Below are 19,372 nucleotides of genomic sequence, written 5' to 3'. Positions count from 1 at the left end.
GTCTTTTATTTTGAAATGCGTGCTCGCTCCCGCGGCAGTGATGACGCACCGCCGCTGTCGTCCAGCGATCAGGGAAGAAGCAGAAGCTCGTCTCGACGGAACTAAAACAGCACGGTACATACAGTCCTTTATTATCTTTTTACTCTTCAGAGAGATTGTTTAAGTAAAATAAAGCGTTCGTTCCTTTTGACAGGCTTCGCAGTTTTAATGATTAATTATTAATGTTGACCATCAGGCAGCTGGAGAATATTTAGGATGTTTTGGGGTGATTCCAATGCACAAGTCATCTACATAAAGGTTTAGACATGCAATTTAGTATTTTTTGGTAATCATAAACCATAAAAACTTAAAATGCAACCTGTCCTCTCCCTGCCTCCTCATCAGATGTATAATATATTGGTATAGCTCTAATAATATCAGTAAAATATGTGATTAGTTACTTACAGGCATAATAATGTGTTGTTCTGAACACATTATATGATGCATTTGTTCATTTCTTCTATGTTTTATAAGTTCTGTGAATTTTATTTTGCAATTTATTTATTTATTTATTTATTTGCAGTTGTCAGATAAACGTTTTCATACGTGTTGGTAAATATTAATACTGAAGGGGTTCAGAAGTTAGTTCCAAGTATGGAGTACTTAGTAATTGATGTTTAAGTAAATAAAGTTTAGACGGTGTACTAAACACTATGACTGCCAGTTCAGCATCTAGATCAAATAACCGCTGCTGACAGACTAAAAGAACGCATATAATGATAGTGTGACCTCGAATGTGACACTTTTGTTGATGAGTTTCCTCTGTGCTTATCTTTATCAGGTCACTGCGATACTGTCAGAGCTTCTTCGTAGCTGTTATGGATGCCACCTGCTGTTTCTGCTGATCTGCTGCTCTTCTCAAAGTCCAGAGGGCCATGAGCCCAACCAGTTCCTGTCTGCAATATGAGCCTCCGAACCATAGGGGGCGCTGTGCTCAGCTCCCTTGGTCCTAGTCTGGCAGCTCAGGTTGGAGGAGCCTGGAGCTCCATCTCTTTCAGACCCATACCCTCCTTGCTTCAGACCATGGTACCTGCTGGTTACACCGCACTACAGGAGGAACGGCTGGCCATGGTGGACCTCGGCACGCCCAAGCCAGAGTCCCTCAAGAACGGGTTCCACCGTGAGCCCCGCCGCCACTCGGACCGCAGCAGCCGAACGTCCATCAGCATGTCTGATGTTGGAGATGGACACTATGCGGAGACGGAGCCCATGCTGCCTGAGGGCAGGCTTTCGGGAGAAGAGGCCGATGAGGAAGAGGAGAGCGAAGAGGAAGGGCAGCAGCAGGCACCTAGAAATATGCCCAAAGAGTCACCCCTCGCCATGGCATTGCAGATACTGGTGCCCTTCCTTCTAGCTGGGTTCGGGACGGTTTCGGCCGGAGTTGTACTGGATATAGTACAAGTGAGTTTTTGAAACTTTAAAGGGAGCATTTACTCACCTTTATGTTGTTATCAAACCTGTTTTTCTTTTGCGGAATTCAAAAGAAGGTATTTTGAAGATGATTTTGTCCATGTAATGAAAATCAATGGAGCCCAAAATCACACTGGACTTTCATTTTATGAACAAAGAACACTGAAGCAGTTTTCAAAATATCTTATTTTGTATTTCACAAAAATGGGGAACTGTCCCTTTAAGTATTAAACTTTGATGTAATTCGACTTACGATTTTTGCCTGGCAGATAATAAAACTAGTTAAAAAAAAAACAGTCAAACATGGTTCTAAACCTTTTTGCCCTGACTACAACATTTGAGGATAATATTTGAAGGCCCTCCTATCTAAGCTGTACCTCTGTTACTTCTGTTGTCATAAAAATGAATAAACTCAAAGATATAATGTCTGTTTAATGTTGAACTTTTATTTGTTAATTTTTTTATTATTTCTGTTTTTTATTAATTAATTAATTTTTGCATTTTAAGTAAGATATGGTAATATAACTAAATTTAAATAAGCTGTCTTATTTTTGGGGGGCCCCACTGGAAGTTTGTTGAGGCCCCCTAGTGGGCCCTGGTCCCCTGATTGAGAGCCACTCCATAGACCTAATAGAAATCTTTATTCTCTTTTTTTCAGCATTGGGAAGCATTTAAAAACATTACTAATGTTGAACTTTTATTTGTTAATTTTTTATTATTTCTGTTTTTTATTAATTAATTAATTTTTGCATTTTAAGTAAGATATGGTAATATAACTAAATTTAAATAAGCTGTCTTATTTTTGGGGGGCCCCACTGGAAGTTTGTTGAGGCCCCCTAGTGGGCCCTGGTCCCCTGATTGAGAGCCACTCCATAGACCTAATAGAAATCTTTATTCTCTTTTTTTCAGCATTGGGAAGCATTTAAAAACATTACCGAGATCTTCATCCTGGTTCCGGCTCTTTTGGGTTTGAAAGGAAACCTAGAGATGACCCTCGCTTCCAGGCTTTCCACGGCGGTTAGTATCCTAACTAACTTACAGCTGTTTTCACATAATTGGATCTTGCTTTAGTTCACATTAGGTGTGCCTGTGATTTGATTAGAAGTGACTGTCAGCTCTCACAAGAAGTGCTCCACTGATGCTAAGTTGCTTCATGATGAGATCTTGGCCTGTTTTGGGCGTGCTCTCAGCTGTCAGGACCTGACGATTCATGCTAGTGCCCATCTCTACAGACTAATTCATTACATTTACATTTATATAGCGCTTTTCTAGGCACTCAAAGCGCTTTACATTGTCAGGGGGTATCTCCTCATCCACCACCAGTGTGCAGCATCCACCTGGATGATGTGACGGCAGCCATAGTGTGCCAGAACGCCCACCACACACCAGCTTATAACCAGACTAGGCCTGGTAGTAAAAACCATATATCAGTGATAGAATATCTAGCAAGCCTGTTATTATGGTTATGACTCAATAGGTATTTCCAGCCCCCATGTGTCTGAGTAAGAAAAACACATGTAAGTTTTCAAGACAACATATAATCTTTACTGTCTTAATGCCTGGTCTTATTGTGCACAATATTTTAAAGAAAACGTTTGTTTTATAATCTTTTACTTACTATATATTAATACGTCTTACACCTCACTTGCGTATTTTCTGTTGATGTAACCAATAATGTCCTTACCTCATCAACCACAGCAACTGAACATTTTGTCAAGTGTTTAAATAATCACATTTAATAAATAAATAAAGGTAAAAATGTATTAAATATTATTTAGAAATATAATTTAAGTGCAAATGGTATACATTTATACATTTTAATTGTATTTATTTATTTTTGCTGCGACATGAATTTTGGGGTCATTTTTGTCACTTTGTGGCATTTTTGCCATGAGCAACATCAGCACCTTAATTTCTGACCCTTGTAAAAATGTGTTCCAAATGCTGTTTCTTGTTGTCTTTAAAAAACCTATTGTGCATTTAAACCTTTCCATAGTTAAAGTCTCAGGTGTGTTTGTATGTGTGCATAGACAAAGATTATATAATCTAGTTTAGTAACAGATTCTCTCCCACTCTCCTCTCCTGCCCTTTCCTCTGGGCGCTGGAGTCTCGGCAGCTCTCTGCTGACAGAGTGATTTAATTTTTTTTGGTAGCTAGTGTGTTTTTTTTCCCCTCAGTCCGGGACTTTAGAGCTCAGAGAGGGTTTCAGCTCATGCTGTTTAGCGTCTAGTGTTCTCATGGCAAATCTGTCGTCCCCCCTCGAGGTGAAAGAATAAACAAACCCTGGCGGTGTGGACCGTGCAGAGGAGCGGGGCGAAAGTACAGGCCTTCTGTTCACCCTCATGCAGCTGGGGGGGAAAAAAAGAAAAACACACACTGAGTCTATTCCCCTCAGACGGCTCTCTTGCCCAGAATAGATAGTAGGTTAGAGTTTGATAAATCTGTAGCAGTTTCTCTCCAGCAGATCAGAGATACTTTCAGTTTTCTACCACTAGAGGGCGCAAGAATCCGTCGCTTTGGATTTAGCTTTGAGTGAATTATGTTTAGATGCATCTGTCATAAAGCTGTCTAAAGAATATTATGTGGAAAAACTGAACATATTCCAGTCTTTATCTGTCATATTAAAGTGTGATCAGTAATATATCTTAAACGTAGCAGCGCATTTCACACTCTCACACTCTATTGCAGGTGTCAGCAGATGTGAGGTGTGTAAGTCACAGTTTATGGGGCAGTGGGGTTGATATGTTTTATGGGTAGGGTCACGCTGCTAATGAGTCTGGCTCAGGACAATGAGAGTGTTGTGACACAGTGCATGACCTCGCTGGGTCTGCAGATCCACATTCTCATGAAATACACACACACACACAGGGCTCAGTATGTATCTCTCTCTCTTCTTGTGTATGTTTTTATATATATATGTGTGTGTGTTTATATAATTTTTCATTTTTTAATATTTTAAGATTATGAAAATATTTTTAAATATAATGTATCATTAAATGGTACTATTAGAATAATTAGAAATTAAAATTCTTGTCCATTTATTCATTCCTGTTAGGTATTATATATGCTTTAATTTTTTTATTTATTTATGCTTTGTTTTAAATTTTATTCATTTTAATGATTTATATGTTTATAATATATCTATGCAGAGAGAGAGTATTTTAATATCATGAAAATATTATATAATATTAAATTATTAAATGTTCCAGTTTTGACAGTTCCTGTTTAAAATATGTAATAAGTAATTATTTATAGTTGGTATTTAGTCGTTTATTTTAAGGATATAAAATGTTTCTAAATAGTTTATATTATTAAATGTTAGTGTAATATTAATAAATTATATTTAAACTAAAAAAGAACAAAAAAATAATTCATTTAGAAATTAACGTTATTGTCACTTCTTGTTTGTTTTTATTCATACTGTAAAACCAGTTTGAAAAGATCAAGGATCAGTTAATTTATCAGTTTTTTTTATATGAATGATCACTTTAAATTTGGTTTTCAACATGGTTCTTTATGTTTGTGGCAACTTTTTCAAACATTTGGCCCTAACAAGCATAGCCAAATAGCCAGCATCTCTCTCACACACAAACACTATATCTAAAAAGTGTGAAAGTTACACGTGGGCCATCCTGAGCAGTGTTCTGGAGTGTTTATGCTGAGTTTAATGGGCCATGATGACTCAGTGTGATAAGCCCCAGACTGGTCCAGACTGAGCGCCGTGCTCCGTTTTTAGTCTTTCCTTTTCTAAGAGAGGTGAAGTGAGGTGAGGGCAAGGCAAATGGCACCACCGTGCCACGCCAAAACCATAACAGCCATGCCAACCAGCCGAGAAGAGAGGCTTCTGCCATCATTAGCGCACACCGCCCGTCTCACACTAAATATAGTCACACAGATGTTGCCTCTATGTTTGGGATTTAAAGATTTAGGCTGTTTAATGTGTGATGAAGAGTATTTAGCAAAAAGTGAAACCTCTTTTGCATCACTGTCTGCATCAAAAGATTTGATTTGTTTTTTTTAAGATCATTTTTTCGCTCAATCTGCTCAAATCCAATTAGAGCCAGTCAGTACGGCTGCATGTACACAGCAGCAGAATATGATTGTCCGTCCTGATCGGGGCGCCACATTAAGATTAACATGAAAGTTTTTGAGCAATGCCGCAAAACAAATTGGGAATCAAATCAATCATAGGTTTTGAGTCGATTTGAAAGGGAAGAATGTTCTACGTGAAAATGAATCAAACTCAAGAGACTACGGAAATGTTTTGAGTTGCTCACGAGACAAAAAGAATCATGAATGTAATGCCATAATCTTTAGGAAACTTATATTAGGAAAGCAAATACAAAAGATAATTTTTTCGCTCAATCTGCTCAAATCCAATTAGAGCCAGTCAGTACGGCTGCATGTACACAGCAGCAGAATATGATTGTCCGTCCTGATCGGGGCGCCACATTAAGATTAACATGAACGTTTTTGAGCAATGCCGCAAAACAAATTGGGAATCAAATCAATCATAGGTTTTGAGTCGATTTGAAAAGGAAGAATGTTCTACGTGAAAATGAATCAAACTCAAGAGACTACGGAAATGTTTTGAGTTGCTCACGAGACAAAAAGAATCATGAATGTAATGCCATAATCTTTAGGAAACTTATATTAGGAAAGCAAATACAAACGTATTAAATTTATTGTGATATCCACAATATTACTTAGTTTTGTATTGCCAGCAAAATCATTGTAAATATATTTAAATACATTTTCAAAATATTCCAAAACCCCACATAGAAGTCATTACAAAATTCTAAGTGTGAGTTCAATTTATGTGTCCTGTCTGAACAGAAGCACAGCTGACAACATGATTTCTGTCATCAACAAGATGTCAGTTGTGGTTATTTTTTCCTGTCAATCTCCCGTTATGGCTGTCAATCCATCTCAGTTTTTGAAAAATGGCATGTGTGGTCACGTGTGTAGTGTGGTCAGAGTGCAGGATGACACTCCTGTTGAGTTTTCACTACTGTCTCGTATGGGAAAATTACAATAAAACAGCAAAATTGTGTTAATAAGTGTTTTTTAGTTTATTATATTTTTAAATGTAATTTATTCCTGTAATGGCAAAACTGAATTTTCAGCAGCCATTACTCCAGTCTTCAGTGTCACATGATCCTTCAGAAATCATTTTAATATGCTGATTTGTGCTCAAGCAACATTTCTTATTATCAGTGTTAAAAGAGTTTCTGCTTCGTATTTTTGTGTAACCATAATTGGATTTTTTTCCCCAGGATTCTTTGAATAGAAAGTTCAAAATAACAGCATTTATTTGAAATATTAATATTTTGTTACGTAATAAATGACTTTACGGTCACTTTTGATCAATTTAATGCATCCTCACTGAAAAAAAGTATTAATTTATTTCAAAAAGAAGAATATTTTAGTGTATATTGTATAACATTTTGGCCACATAACTGAGAGCATGAAAGCAGCGGGAGTGTCCCAAAATGCCAATTTAGAATAATTATTAAATTATAAAAAGTGATTTAAATGTAAAATGTTTCTGTATTTTACCATAAAGTATTCACTGAGGTGTTTCTCTCTGTCTGATTGATCAGACTCTCACCCATATGTGTCGTCTCTGGTGTGTGCCTTCTTCATGTGTCTGACTCCGCTGTGGATGGTCATCTCTTCCAAACACCCGGCCAGCCGTCAGCTGCTCTACTCAGGCTGGGAGCCCGTTATCACTGCCATGTTCATCAGCAGGTGTGATACACACATACACACACCTCAAACACCTGGACACAGATTCGCAACACATATTGAAAAAGCATGTGGATCTTCATTTGCCCCTCTAATGCAATGTCCCTATTTCAGTATTGGAGGACTCATCCTGGACAAAACTGTGTCTGATCCCAACCTGGCTGGGATTGTGGTTTACACGCCTGTTATCAATGGTGAGATTTGTTATTCTATACAAAAATATTCTATAGAGCTTTGAAATCTGCAAATAGTTCAACACTGGAGAATAATTATTGACGTTTTGGTCAATACTCTGCATAATAGGCCAAACTACATCAATATCGCCATTTTTACCTGTCTGTCTTGTGTCTTATTTGTCTTTTGAAAGGTTTAAGCTTTTAAAACCTTCATTTGTAGACCTTTATTCCTAACGCCCCCATGTCCATGGCACACATTGTTGCTCTCAGCTGATATTTCAGTCCCCTTTCAGACTGTTATTACCTCAAAGAAACATCTCTGCAATAACCGCCCTCTTTTAAAGTCACACAAGAATCCTTGCGGCAGATATAGCCACTTTTGTGATCTTAATGAGCATTTCCATATTGAGAAAAAGCCAAAGGATGAAATATAGCTGAAATAGAGTTGGATGAGATTGAGCTGTAGGGTGAATTCATTAATTGCAGTAGTTGAGCTCCGCGTGGTAACAGGAGAGGAAGCCAGAACCATGGCACCTCCACAAAGAGCCATACGATTTTTAATTAAAGCACACTAATGAGAGACATTTACGCTGTCTGCAGCCTGTCTATGTTCTCCCGCCCAGACCACCAAACAGCTGTTTGAATCTCTGCGTGCGTGTGTGTGTGTGTGTGTGTGAAAGAAGACAGAAATTTATATCAGAATATCTCAAAATCAAAGGTTTTATTCTCAGTTCTAAGAGAGACGTAGAACTGAGTAGAGAAGGAATTACTGGAGGAAAGAGTGAGATAGGATGAGTAACAGAGGCTTCTGTGGTTTATCTGGCCAAACAGGAAGCGTGTCAGAGAAGGTAATTTAAATGATTGCAACATACACATGCTCATGTGCCACTTTGGTAGAGGAAAATAGTTTCCGTTATGCATAAATAGAGCAAAGTCAGACCTCTCTTATCGCTCCCAGTACGAGGATGGGTCACAGTGGTCGAATGGTTGCCCAACAAACCAATTAGTGTGGTTTATCTAGATTTTTTTGTACATCTTTTTTTAGTACTAAGGTTTTTAGTAGCACTGCTTTAATTAGCGTGCTGTGCTTTAGCCGTAAGACATATATGATAAAACTCTCAGAAAAGCATCTTTAAATTCATCCCAATTAAAACTACAGCATATATCTATACATTCAGACAGAACTTTTTGGCTATTACATTGCATCTCATGCTATTTTTCTTGTTAGTCTCTCTGCAAACATTCCATTTATTTAAAGTAGTTCTGTTTTGAACAGAACAATGTTTTACAAAAATTCCTTTCAGGACTTGTCCAATGGGAGTCAAATAAACCTGTATCCAGCCTAATAATTATACAGACCTTATTATAAACGGATTCAAAATAATTAGTTTTGCACATCCCAACCCAGACAGTGTACTTACCAAAAACCAATTGGGCCCATAATAGACCCCTGCTGCACACCCAGCCAAAGTCTCATCAGATTTGTGACCCAGATTACACCGTCCATATATGTTAATCCTGCTGCTTGGACAGAAATGAGGTTGCATATCATCTCCCATTTCCTGTTGGCAGACATAGCTAAAACAAGCATCGGATTAATTGGACCTGGTTGCTCCAGGAAAGGTAAAAAAATTCCTATACACTCCTTTCTCATGCCCCCAACCCATATCCAAAATGTCATGTTGTTGCTTGTTTGTGAGAAATTGAAGAAATTTTAGACCTGGACAGTTAATCTGAACCACAGACACTTCCCCACACACTCCATACAGATGGCGTCTCTCCAGCTCTGCCACAGGGACGTGGCACAGTGTGGCGTAATGGTAACCTCTGCATTAAACATAAACATGGCCTTGTTGGGGCTAATTGTGCAGAAGCCTGAGCTGTGCTAAAAGATAATCGTTCTCCCTCAGGTCTGCTCTTTAACGATGGGAAATGTTATTGCCATTGTGGGCATGAATGCACTACTCTATGTGTGAAATGGATTTGCTGTTATTGTAATTCAGATTACCGAATTCCTGTTTGGCTGTGAGCTGAATGTATTTTTTTTTTTTTTAATAATGTCCATTCGTCTTGACTGTCCACTCTCAGTTACTAAACATTTTGAGCTGAAAGAACCATTTCTGGCTGTTTCTCCTGGAGTGGCAAGTTGGGCAATAGCTTTTTAAAGCAATTCCCAAATCCCCAACAGTTGGTTGATGGATTTGACAGTGTCTTCCTTTCCAAATTTCTATCTTTTCTGTTATTTTCTTTTCTGTTTTATTATTTTCAATCAAATTTTTCAATCATTTTTTATTTCTATTTTATTATATTCTATTCATCTAGATTCATTCTTTGTGCTGTTCTGTTCTATTTTATCTTCTATTATGTTCCATTCTATTTAGTCCTTCTACTCTTCTACTCTATTCAGCTCTGTGCAATTGTAGTTTATGTAGTTGTATTGTGTGTTCTCTTCTGTTTGATTTGTTTTGTTTTGTTCTGTTTACAAATATCCATTGTATTTGATTCTATTTTATTCCATTCTGTTTAGTTCTATTTCAAAAGCAGATGTTTTAGTTCAGTAGAGTGACAAGCCAGATGGTATAAAAAGAGGAGAGAATGTGTATGTTCAGTCAGTCTCTGTGTTGTCCGTTCTGTTCTGTCCTCTGTCTCCTGTCTTTCTCTTTCTCTCTCTCTCGCTTGCTTGTCTTCCCCCAGAACTGTTGGGCGTGACATATCGTTACTGCGGCTCTGGACACCACTCTACTTTACTCGGGAGAAAGAGAGAGAGAGAGGGGAAGGGCTGTGCGTGTTGGTGTGTGAGAGAAAGAAAGAGAGAGATAAAGAGGCGGGGGACAAAAGCAGAGTTAGTACTGGTGACTCATGGCTGCCAGTCTGACAGTGAAAAAAATGAAGCCTGTATACATAGATTTCACTGCAGAAGCTTCACTGACATGACAGTTATTCGCAGATTTACTTTAGGTCTCAAACGTGTTTGAAACAGGCAACAGTTTTTTTTCCTCATTTTTAATTCATGTTTTGTCCTTGTACTCTCAGTATATACAGTATTTGTCTGATATGTGTACTATTATATTATAGGTATTGGAGGAAACCTGGTGGCCATCCAGTCCAGTCGGATATCCACCTACCTGCATTTTCACAGCACCCCTGGGGAGGTTCCTGACGAGGCCAAGGGTTGCTACTACCCCTGCCGCACCTTCTGTGGCACAGGTAACCCCGACCATTACCCCAGTGTGCTTTAAATCACACCAACGTGTGCCCTAGACACATTCTAGTGCATAATAGATTAAAAAAAAATTGAAATATATTGCCACGTTTGACCCTGTACACTTTTAGAAATTAAACTCTTTAAGCACACATGCTAGTTTATTTCATTCGTCCATGAGCCATGTCCATCAGTGAATATACATCACATGAGCAAATATAATTTCCACTACATAACAATATTCCATTCATTCTGTGGTGGAAATGAAATCCAAAACCTTTTTGTTAATAAAATGACTGCATTTAATGAATCCTAAATACACAAATGTAAATAATATTGTCACATTTTCTGAATAATTTGACATTTTTTTAAATATTAAATAAAAATCTACTATTAAAATCAAAATTCTTGGTCTAAATTTAATCTAAACAGCCAGGCACAAGAACAGTTTTTTTTCCCGCAGACTATATTCAGCCTAAACAATTAAACTTTCATAATTATACATCGTCCATCACAACTGGCATATTTATACACAGAATCCAAAATGTGTACACTTGTAAACTGCACACTTTGTAAATAACATATCTGCACACTTATAGCATATCTGTACATTTATTTAAACAACTACAATTTTTTTTCCTATACTAATTTTATTAGAGGCAAAATGCTGGTTGTGGTGGAAATTGTTCCATAACTGGCAGAAATGTGGGGCTGTCATCATTTTAATGTGAATTTTTTTTTTTTACATTTTTATGTAAATTATTTTCACACTCTCATTTTTGACATTTTATTGGCTGGCAAAGTGGATACATTTCACAAAAAATAAAGAAATAAAGAATAGGATCCAAGGCATGACGTGGCTCAAACCTACACCTCCCGCATGAACACCACAGCTCAGTACATGTGGAGCATGTGTGCTAAAGGGCTCCAAACTGCTCATGTAATTTTAAATCCTCATAACATCCTTTAAGGCCTACAAATTTAAGGAGAGTGACTTCAACACACTTTGAAGGCAGGTTTTGTTTTCATAGTCTGTATTAAAGAGAGCGAGAACAAGTAACCAGTGTTTAGAGCAACATCCCATACCAGGGCTTGCAAGTGTGTATACATTAGCTTTAATGGAGTGTGTGTAACGGTGGGTTGTGTATAACGATCCATCTCGGAGAAAAGCAGAGAACGCTTCCTATAAACAACAGAGGCTGCGGATGGCATGTTGATGCCGAAGCTTTAATGCAGGGCTCTTTCTTAGAGAAACAAAAGGACTCTGGGGACAGAGTCCAGATGCCCGAGTACATGAGGGGCACGGTGCCCACTGCAAGCTTAGCAGTGCCATCTGGAAAGATGGGCATAAATCTTCCTCCTTCAAGGGCTCTGAGTGCACAGGGATGCCATACTGCAGGGGCTGACAGGATGGTAATGGAGTGAGAAGTGTCGTGTTTGTGAATGAGATATGCATATTCACTTAGAATATATAGAATAAATCAAATATGAACAGCTACACACGTGCACAGATCGCAAGTGGAGGGTTGTTTGTGTCTGTGGTGTTTCAGGTGTCTTAATGCTGGATGCTTTAAGATGACCGATTTCACCTTGGATATCATTGTGGAAAATATTCCGCTCATACAAATCGTTGCAAAGCAGCTTTACAGAAAATGTTAAGTTTTTACATTATATTTAGGAGTAGGTTATTAGTGGTTACTGACAGAAATGTACAGTAAAAATCATGCAGATAGTTACAAATTGCATGTAATCAAACAGACGGTGAACCCTATTAACTACAATGATTATATGTTCGATTATATGTTTAAACTAAGTTACTAATACTAAAATAAAAACAAATAAAACTAAATATAAATATTAAAAACTAATAAAAACGACAAAAGCAGATAAAATTAATAAAACCTCAACTAAAATGAAAACTGAGAAAATAAAAAATACAAATAAATGAAAAAATAAATGGATAAAAAAAATAATAAATACAATAAAAGTATATAAATAATACAAAAATGAAAAATATTTCATTCTAATGATATATAATTAGATGAGAAAATAATCATAATTTGAATATTATGAAATATATTTATATAGTATTTAATTTATAATATTCTTTTATTTCATATTATTTACATTATTTATGGGGGGCTAAAGATGCAATGATGTAGAAGTAGGTGTTGGATCTGCAGAGGCAGTCTTTCATCGCAGTATGACGTCATACTGTGATGAAATATGAATATGAATCAAACCATTTTGGCAGCTTGATTTCAGTGAAAGCTGTTTTTAGATTGAGGAAGTTTTACATTTTGAAACTTGCAGGACGTTTTTCTAGTACAATGTTGGACCTCTTATATGTCAAAATATTAAGGCAAATTAGATGTCTCAATTCATAACCCCTTTAATATCATTACCATTGTTGTTAATCAGATTTTATATATTGCTTTAAAAAAATTCCTCTCTTTTTCAGGGGCCAATCACAGGTCAGCACAAGTACTGCTGTTACTGGTCATCCCTGGTCATTTGATCTTCCTGTACACCATTGATCTGATGGAAAGGGGTCACACCTCACTGACGTCCGTCTTCATGGTCGTGTATTTGGCTGCTGCTCTTTTCCAGGTGAGCGTGACAAAAATAGGGCCTTCTAACCGAGCATCAAGGCACTGACATCTTCACATGAAAGTTTACAGGCTGTGCGGTGCAGTTATTTCCATGCTGTTTAGAGAACCTGTCATCACTATATCTTTTTATTAAATCTGACACCTATTTGAGGCTCAGCTGTAAGCACTATTTCCTGTAGCAGACTAAAATGTCAGGCTATAATCATAAAACCAGACACCCGTTTTATGATACAGGTCTGGGGAATCTATTTCATCCTCAGTGTAATCGCGATGAATGTGCCGCCAGCAGCCCACATGTAACAATGTTACAGCATGCAGTTGTTTCCATCATAAACCTACGAGCCTTTTAGAAAATCCCCAGAGCTTTTAGACGCCCCATTTCCCCTCTGAATGAAGCAGCGATGGCATTAGCGATAGCGAGCAGGTGTTGTTTGTGTGTGTAAGTGGGTGTGTATGTATCTGTGAGTGTTTGGTTATTCCAAAAGGGTGTTTTCATAAATTGTTTGGATCGCAGTTAAGATCAATTACCAGCTGAGACCCTCAGTAAGTGCATTCAGCGGCTGGCGTGCGACTGCGTGGAATGTGTGGTGTTTTTAGGAAGTTTGTGTGTATGTGTACATTGTACGTGAAACGCCCTCTCTAACCTAAACACACACGTCTTTGAGATCCGCAGCCGCACTGCTTGACTTCAGAATCCTTGACTGCTTGGATCCTTGAGGAGAGAGAGACAGGAAAAATGAGTGGGCCCATTAATTGGGTTTTTCTGCTGCTCAGATATTTATTTTGTGTATCTTGAAGTATTTGTGTACAGAAAACTCTCCTTCTCATGTTTCTCAAAACTTCTCAATTGTATAAATTGATTGTAGTATATCTGCACAAATTTTCATTTTGGATACTATTTATAATAAACTATAAAAATATAAGTTTAAATTGTTAATAATAATTAGCTATAAAACAATACATTGAGATTATAAAATATATTTTTATATAATATTTATAATATTTTATTATATAACGTATGTTTTTATCACAAAATGGGCAAAAAACACTTTATAAAACCCTTATATGGCTAAATTATGCTTCTCAGAACAAAATCTTTCGAACAGAAGTTCACCATTATTAGCCAGCTATAGCTTGGCTTGTTGAATGTATGTCTAGTGCCCTGAAAGTGGCCCCCTGACCTCTGACCTTCATGGGTCTTCAAATACAAGGCATCTATAGAATTCCAGAAAAAACGGAGTCTGCTTTAGATGAAGACATTCTAAGGTTTAAATTAAGTTCCCAGTACATAGCTGTTAAGTATTTTTGGTGACGCTGTACAGAGGGGTCTAAATTGGATATTCACATGCCTCTCCAGGGACAGGCAATGAATTGCCTCTTCACTAAATTTGGACAAAGTAGTAAAGTATTTACTATCACTTTTTATCATTTGAGCATATCCTTGCTTAATAAAAGTATTATTTATTTTAAAAAAGAAAGAAGAAAAAAAAGCACAGACTCCAAATGCTATACTTTTTAATTTTTTATTCATCAAAGAAACCTGAAAAAAGTATCACAAGTTCCAAAAAAAATATTAGACAGCACAACAATTTCCAGCATTGGAAATTCCATTTTCCATCACAATAGAGTAATGGCAGATGACAATTCCGCTTTACATCCCAGAATAAATTATATTTTAAAGCATATTGAATTAGAAAACCATTATTTTAAATTGAAATAATATTTCAGAATATTATTGTTTTTACTGTATTTTATCAAATAAATGCAGCCGTGATGAGCATAAGAAACGTCTTAAGAAAAAAACGATCCCAAACTTTCGAACAATAGTTATTGTTTTCAAGCGCTTGTTGAACTTTTTGCTAGTTTTATGACAAAATGACGTACTTTCAAACAAGAAACAGCTGTAATATGTCATATTGCAAACTAAATTGTATCGGTTCACATTCCGTTTACTTTTAACCTTTTTTCTGCTGCCACTGTGAACCTAAAAAGGACACGGTGCTAACCTTTGCTTTCAGCGAGTTTATGAGTTAGCTAAATCTGACACAACCTTCCTTAAGGGAACCTCGAATAGAGTTTAGCTACTCATTATATGTACTCTTTCTGTACTGATTATAATTAGCTTTCTATAAATCAACAGGGGTGTTATACCTCCTCATTTAGATAGCCAAGTAAACGTGTGTGTGTGTGTGAGAGAGAGTGTACGCATGAAAGCCATGCAGCATCTCTGACTGCTTTCTCTGTCCTTGTGAGTGATGGAAAAGTGTGTTTGCGCAGGGTGGAACTACAAGGCTAATCTTGTCAGGCCTCAACAGCTTGTGTACATTAGCAAACCATCACTTTCCTTGGCTACTCGGAGGGCCTCCGGCATTCCCTTCCTAACAGTTTAATCGTTAATTAATAGAATCCTAATAAAAAGAGAAAGGGAAAGAAAAAGCGAGGCGAAAGGTCGCAAGGTTAATTATTGAAATAATGTCACAAAATTCATCTTGCCTGGCAGGCACAATTAATAGCCTTTAAATCGGCCATTTATTTCCTGCTACCTAAATTGAAGTTTAAAATCTGCAGCAGAGAGCGAATCACTTTTTAACCATCTCGCGCTGACCTTAATATAACGGATATAAATGAACGCCGCCCGGCCGGAAAACCAGAGCGTCAGACCTCCAAATAGAGTTTCACACCAACCTGTCAGTCTGATTAATGGGCAGGCCTCGTTTTTATTTCACTTAAATGAAAAGCCTTCGCTCACACATGCATGGAAACGCGGGGGCGGCTGGCGAAAAGCCTCCAGGAATTGCTGCGGTCCATCTTTTTAACTTCCAGTTGAATGCAAGATGGAAGATTTTAAATGTTACATCTCCATTAAGCAAACAAGCTGGCATCCACTGGGCCGCACTGATCCAAAAGAGCATTTTAATAGTCTGCGATGCTCAGCGAAGACAAACACGGGGCTAATTTGCTGGTGTTTAATGAGCTGCGCTAGATGAAAAGCCTTATGATGTTTAGATCTGAAGCCGTTTCGGATATTTGTCTTAAATGTGAACGCCGCTTTTCAAAAGAATGGGATCTTGTTTCATTTCCGAGACAAGCTTTTCAAAGAAGCTCCATAAACAAAAACATTGTGTTGCTTCTAGAATAACTCCGTCTGTCGCTTTTTGGTTTAGAGCTTCCTGTTTGTGTGTGTGTGTGTGTGTGTGTGATTGTGTGGGAAAGTTCACCTAAAGGTACAGCAGAAGGGACCGTGGTTTTACGCAAGAGCGCAGCTTGAAAATGTTCTTGTGTGCGTTTTCTCTCCATCCCAGGTGTTCTTGTTGCTTTGCATTTCGGACTGGATGGTGCACTCCATGTGGAAAAGCGGGAAGGATCCGGACAGTTTCTCTATCCCGTATCTGACAGCATTGGGCGACCTGTTGGGAACCGCCCTCCTGGCTCTCAGCTTCCACTTCTTGTGGATCATCGGGGACCAGGACAGTGATGTGGGTGACTAAGGTCTTTCTTTGATCTTTGACCCGCAGATCAAACTATTCCATACTTGCTGTCCTCACTTATTGCCTTGAATGGCTGCTTGTCGGGCATAAAAACAAACTTATAAAGTTCGTGACTCTTCTTAAAGTGCCAGATGATTTATTAGCTGCCTCGAAAGATTCGAAAGGCAGCAAAGCTTCTCCATCATTTCAAACAGGGTGATTTCTGGTGCATGTGTCTGGCGGTACGAACAGCTTCTTTAATGCTCACTTTATCAGCACTATAGCAGTGGAAGGACCAAATACAAGCCCTAAAAACAAGAATATGTCTGGTGATTGTACTTTTTTTATTTGTCTTTGTCTTTCTTTACTTATTTACCCATGTTGCTTTGTCGTCTCTTTTAAGACTTGAGACCAGGTCCTCATGTCTGTCCAATCGAGTCAGACCTTATTACAAGTATAGCTGCACAGTTTTACTCAACCAGTGCCAGATCAATTCATATAAAACTCTGTAATGCAGTTTGAGAGTTAAAGTATTGCTTTGTATTGCTTAATAGAGTACTAATATATATCAGCTTTGAGAAAAGGGAATAGACCTTCAACTGCTCGTTTAAAGACAAACACAACGGTCTGAGTATCGATTGGAAATGTCAGACTTTGTTTTTCGGTCTCCAATTACGTCCTTGTTTAATGGTCATGTATGCAACCAAACGAAATGGGGTGAATGTGCAACATAGACACACTAAATGAAGTCTTATATATATATATATAGTATATGTGTGTGTGTGTGTGTGTGTGTGTGTGTGTATATGTAAAGATTTTTGTACATTGTTACTAAGGTGCCATGAACAGCATTTTTCTATGGGGAAAAAAGGAGTTTCTAATGGCACCAGTGGGGGATTCTTTGTGTTTCTTTCTTGCCATGCTTTTTTGATACTCAAAATGTTTAATAAAGGTTTAATAAAAATGTATGTCCAATATCCTGATGTTTATTTTTTTCATCCTTTGGACTCCTGAGGCCCTAATTTAATTCTGTCGACTGTAATTACCTGTATATGATGTCTTTCGAACTGCAGGGATGCAGCGAAACCTCTCTTATCGGTTTAGAAACCTCTTGTGCTTTTATGAGACAGCTTTATGTACATTTGTGCAGAAGGTATTCGCTCAAATAAACAAAACGTGAACCATAAAGGGTTTTTATTTGATTACAAGAGCACTGCCAAAAAAAATACATCAGGCACTTCATAGTGTGCTCCTAAAATTTGCGCTTTACTCCACCTGTCAGCAGTTTTGTCAGACGGAGCTTTTCAAACTCATTAGCCAAGCTCAGTTTTGTCAATTGATTTGCAGTTTGGTGGCCTGCTATTACTTTATTTACACATTAGCTTATTTATTTTATTACCTTTTACAAATCTCATTATTGGCTATTAAATGCGACTACATTACACACACTTTCTAGACGTCACTTATCACTCAACATTTTTGACATGTCTAGTATATTATTGTCGACAGTCTAAAACAAAAGGCCTCTGTGTGAGTGTTTGGGAGTCTAGACAGGCCATGTTAATGATGGTTGTTGAACTCTCCTGTCTTCGGGGATTAATGGGGTTATTTGAGCGGTGTGGTGGATTGGGGGCCCTGAAATTTGAGCCTGCTCATAAACGGCCCCCAAATCGAGCCAGAGGGACCATGCTGTTTAGCACTCTATTAAAGCAGACCCAATCCACCAATGCAGCCCACAGCCCGCATCCCTCATGTTCACCACTAACAACAAACAGGTCATCAAGCCAATTTACTGCTCTTGTGGAGCTAATCAGAGCAATGACTTTAAAAACTGACTTAGATTTTTGTGGGTTTTTGTTGTTTCCTGCTTGAAAATTCTAGGTTTTACATGGTCTCTGGTTGGGCCAAGCTGGTTTGAATGGTTTATTTGCTTGACTAGTAAATGGTGGACCAGGTTTTGTCCTGGTAGACCACCTTGGGCTAGCAAAAACCAGCTACCCTGTTCCAATAACCAGCTTTAGTTTCTTAAAGAGACAGTTCACTTTAAATGAAGATTCTGGCATCATTTACTCACCCTGATTTTTTTATTTTGTAGAATATAAATGAGGAAGTGTTATGAGGATTGGGATCAAGGATTTTCGATAATAAACCACCGTAAGAGTAGTCTGTATAACTCGTGCACTATGCTCAAAGTCATATGCCTTTGCCATCACTAATCATCGAGTACATCTTAAAGATGGGATTTGGAGTCATCCCCTGGCATGAGCATGAGAGATGAAAGTTAAATACAAGCCAAAATGATGGTTTAGACTAAAGGACTTCATCCAACAACTCCACTTCAATCAGTTGTGAGGGCCGCTGGACTTTACAGCATGCTCTTTGCTCACTGTGGTCACTTTTATTTCTCCATTTGGACTACTTATCGAACATTTTCATTTATCCAGCACCATTTTTGACCTGAAATACTTTTGAAATGTGGCATGCCAGTGCAGGAATATTTTAAAGGGATAATTCACCAAAAAATGTTATAGAACATGTTATCATTTGCTCACTCTCGTGTCATTCCAAACCTGTATGAGTTCCTTTCATATGTGAAGCGCAAAAGAAGATATTTAGAAAAATGTCTCTTTTGTTCATACAATGAAAGTCAGTGGGGTTCAGCTTGGTTTTAGACAAAAACAATTGAAATATTCTCCAAAATATCATCTTTTGTGTTCT

At 37.7% G+C, this 19,372-nt stretch overlaps 1 protein-coding gene across 1 annotated transcript; it reads left to right on the top strand.

The window, feature by feature from the left end:
* The first annotated feature begins 42 nt into the window (after positions 1-42).
* Positions 43-17,630, top strand: LOC107592251 (solute carrier family 41 member 2-like). Its single transcript, XM_016281668.1, has 9 exons — positions 43-114; positions 821-1,440; positions 2,359-2,470; positions 2,552-2,641; positions 7,053-7,200; positions 7,312-7,391; positions 10,449-10,580; positions 13,037-13,185; positions 16,490-17,630. Exons 2-9 carry the CDS (start codon positions 943-945, stop codon positions 16,673-16,675), a joined length of 1,395 nt encoding a protein of 464 aa, XP_016137154.1. The 5' UTR covers positions 43-114; positions 821-942; the 3' UTR covers positions 16,676-17,630.
* Positions 17,631-19,372: the final 1,742 nt, after the last annotated feature.

Source organism: Sinocyclocheilus grahami, unplaced genomic scaffold (genome assembly GCF_001515645.1).
Source record: "Sinocyclocheilus grahami isolate Dianchi unplaced genomic scaffold, SAMN03320097.WGS_v1.1 scaffold151.1, whole genome shotgun sequence".
Lineage (NCBI taxonomy): Eukaryota > Metazoa > Chordata > Actinopteri > Cypriniformes > Cyprinidae > Sinocyclocheilus > Sinocyclocheilus grahami.
This window is presented reverse-complemented; position numbering and strand designations above follow the sequence as displayed.

Coding starts and splice junctions, on each gene's coding strand:
- LOC107592251 (XM_016281668.1), top strand. CDS start 943: ATGAGCCTCCGAACCATAGGGGGCGCTGTGCTCAGCTCCCTTGGTCCT. Junction 2,642..7,052: donor TTTTGGGCGTGCTCTCAGCT/GTCAGGACCTGA, acceptor CTGATTGATCAG/ACTCTCACCCATATGTGTCG. Junction 7,201..7,311: donor ACTGCCATGTTCATCAGCAG/GTGTGATACACA, acceptor TCCCTATTTCAG/TATTGGAGGACTCATCCTGG.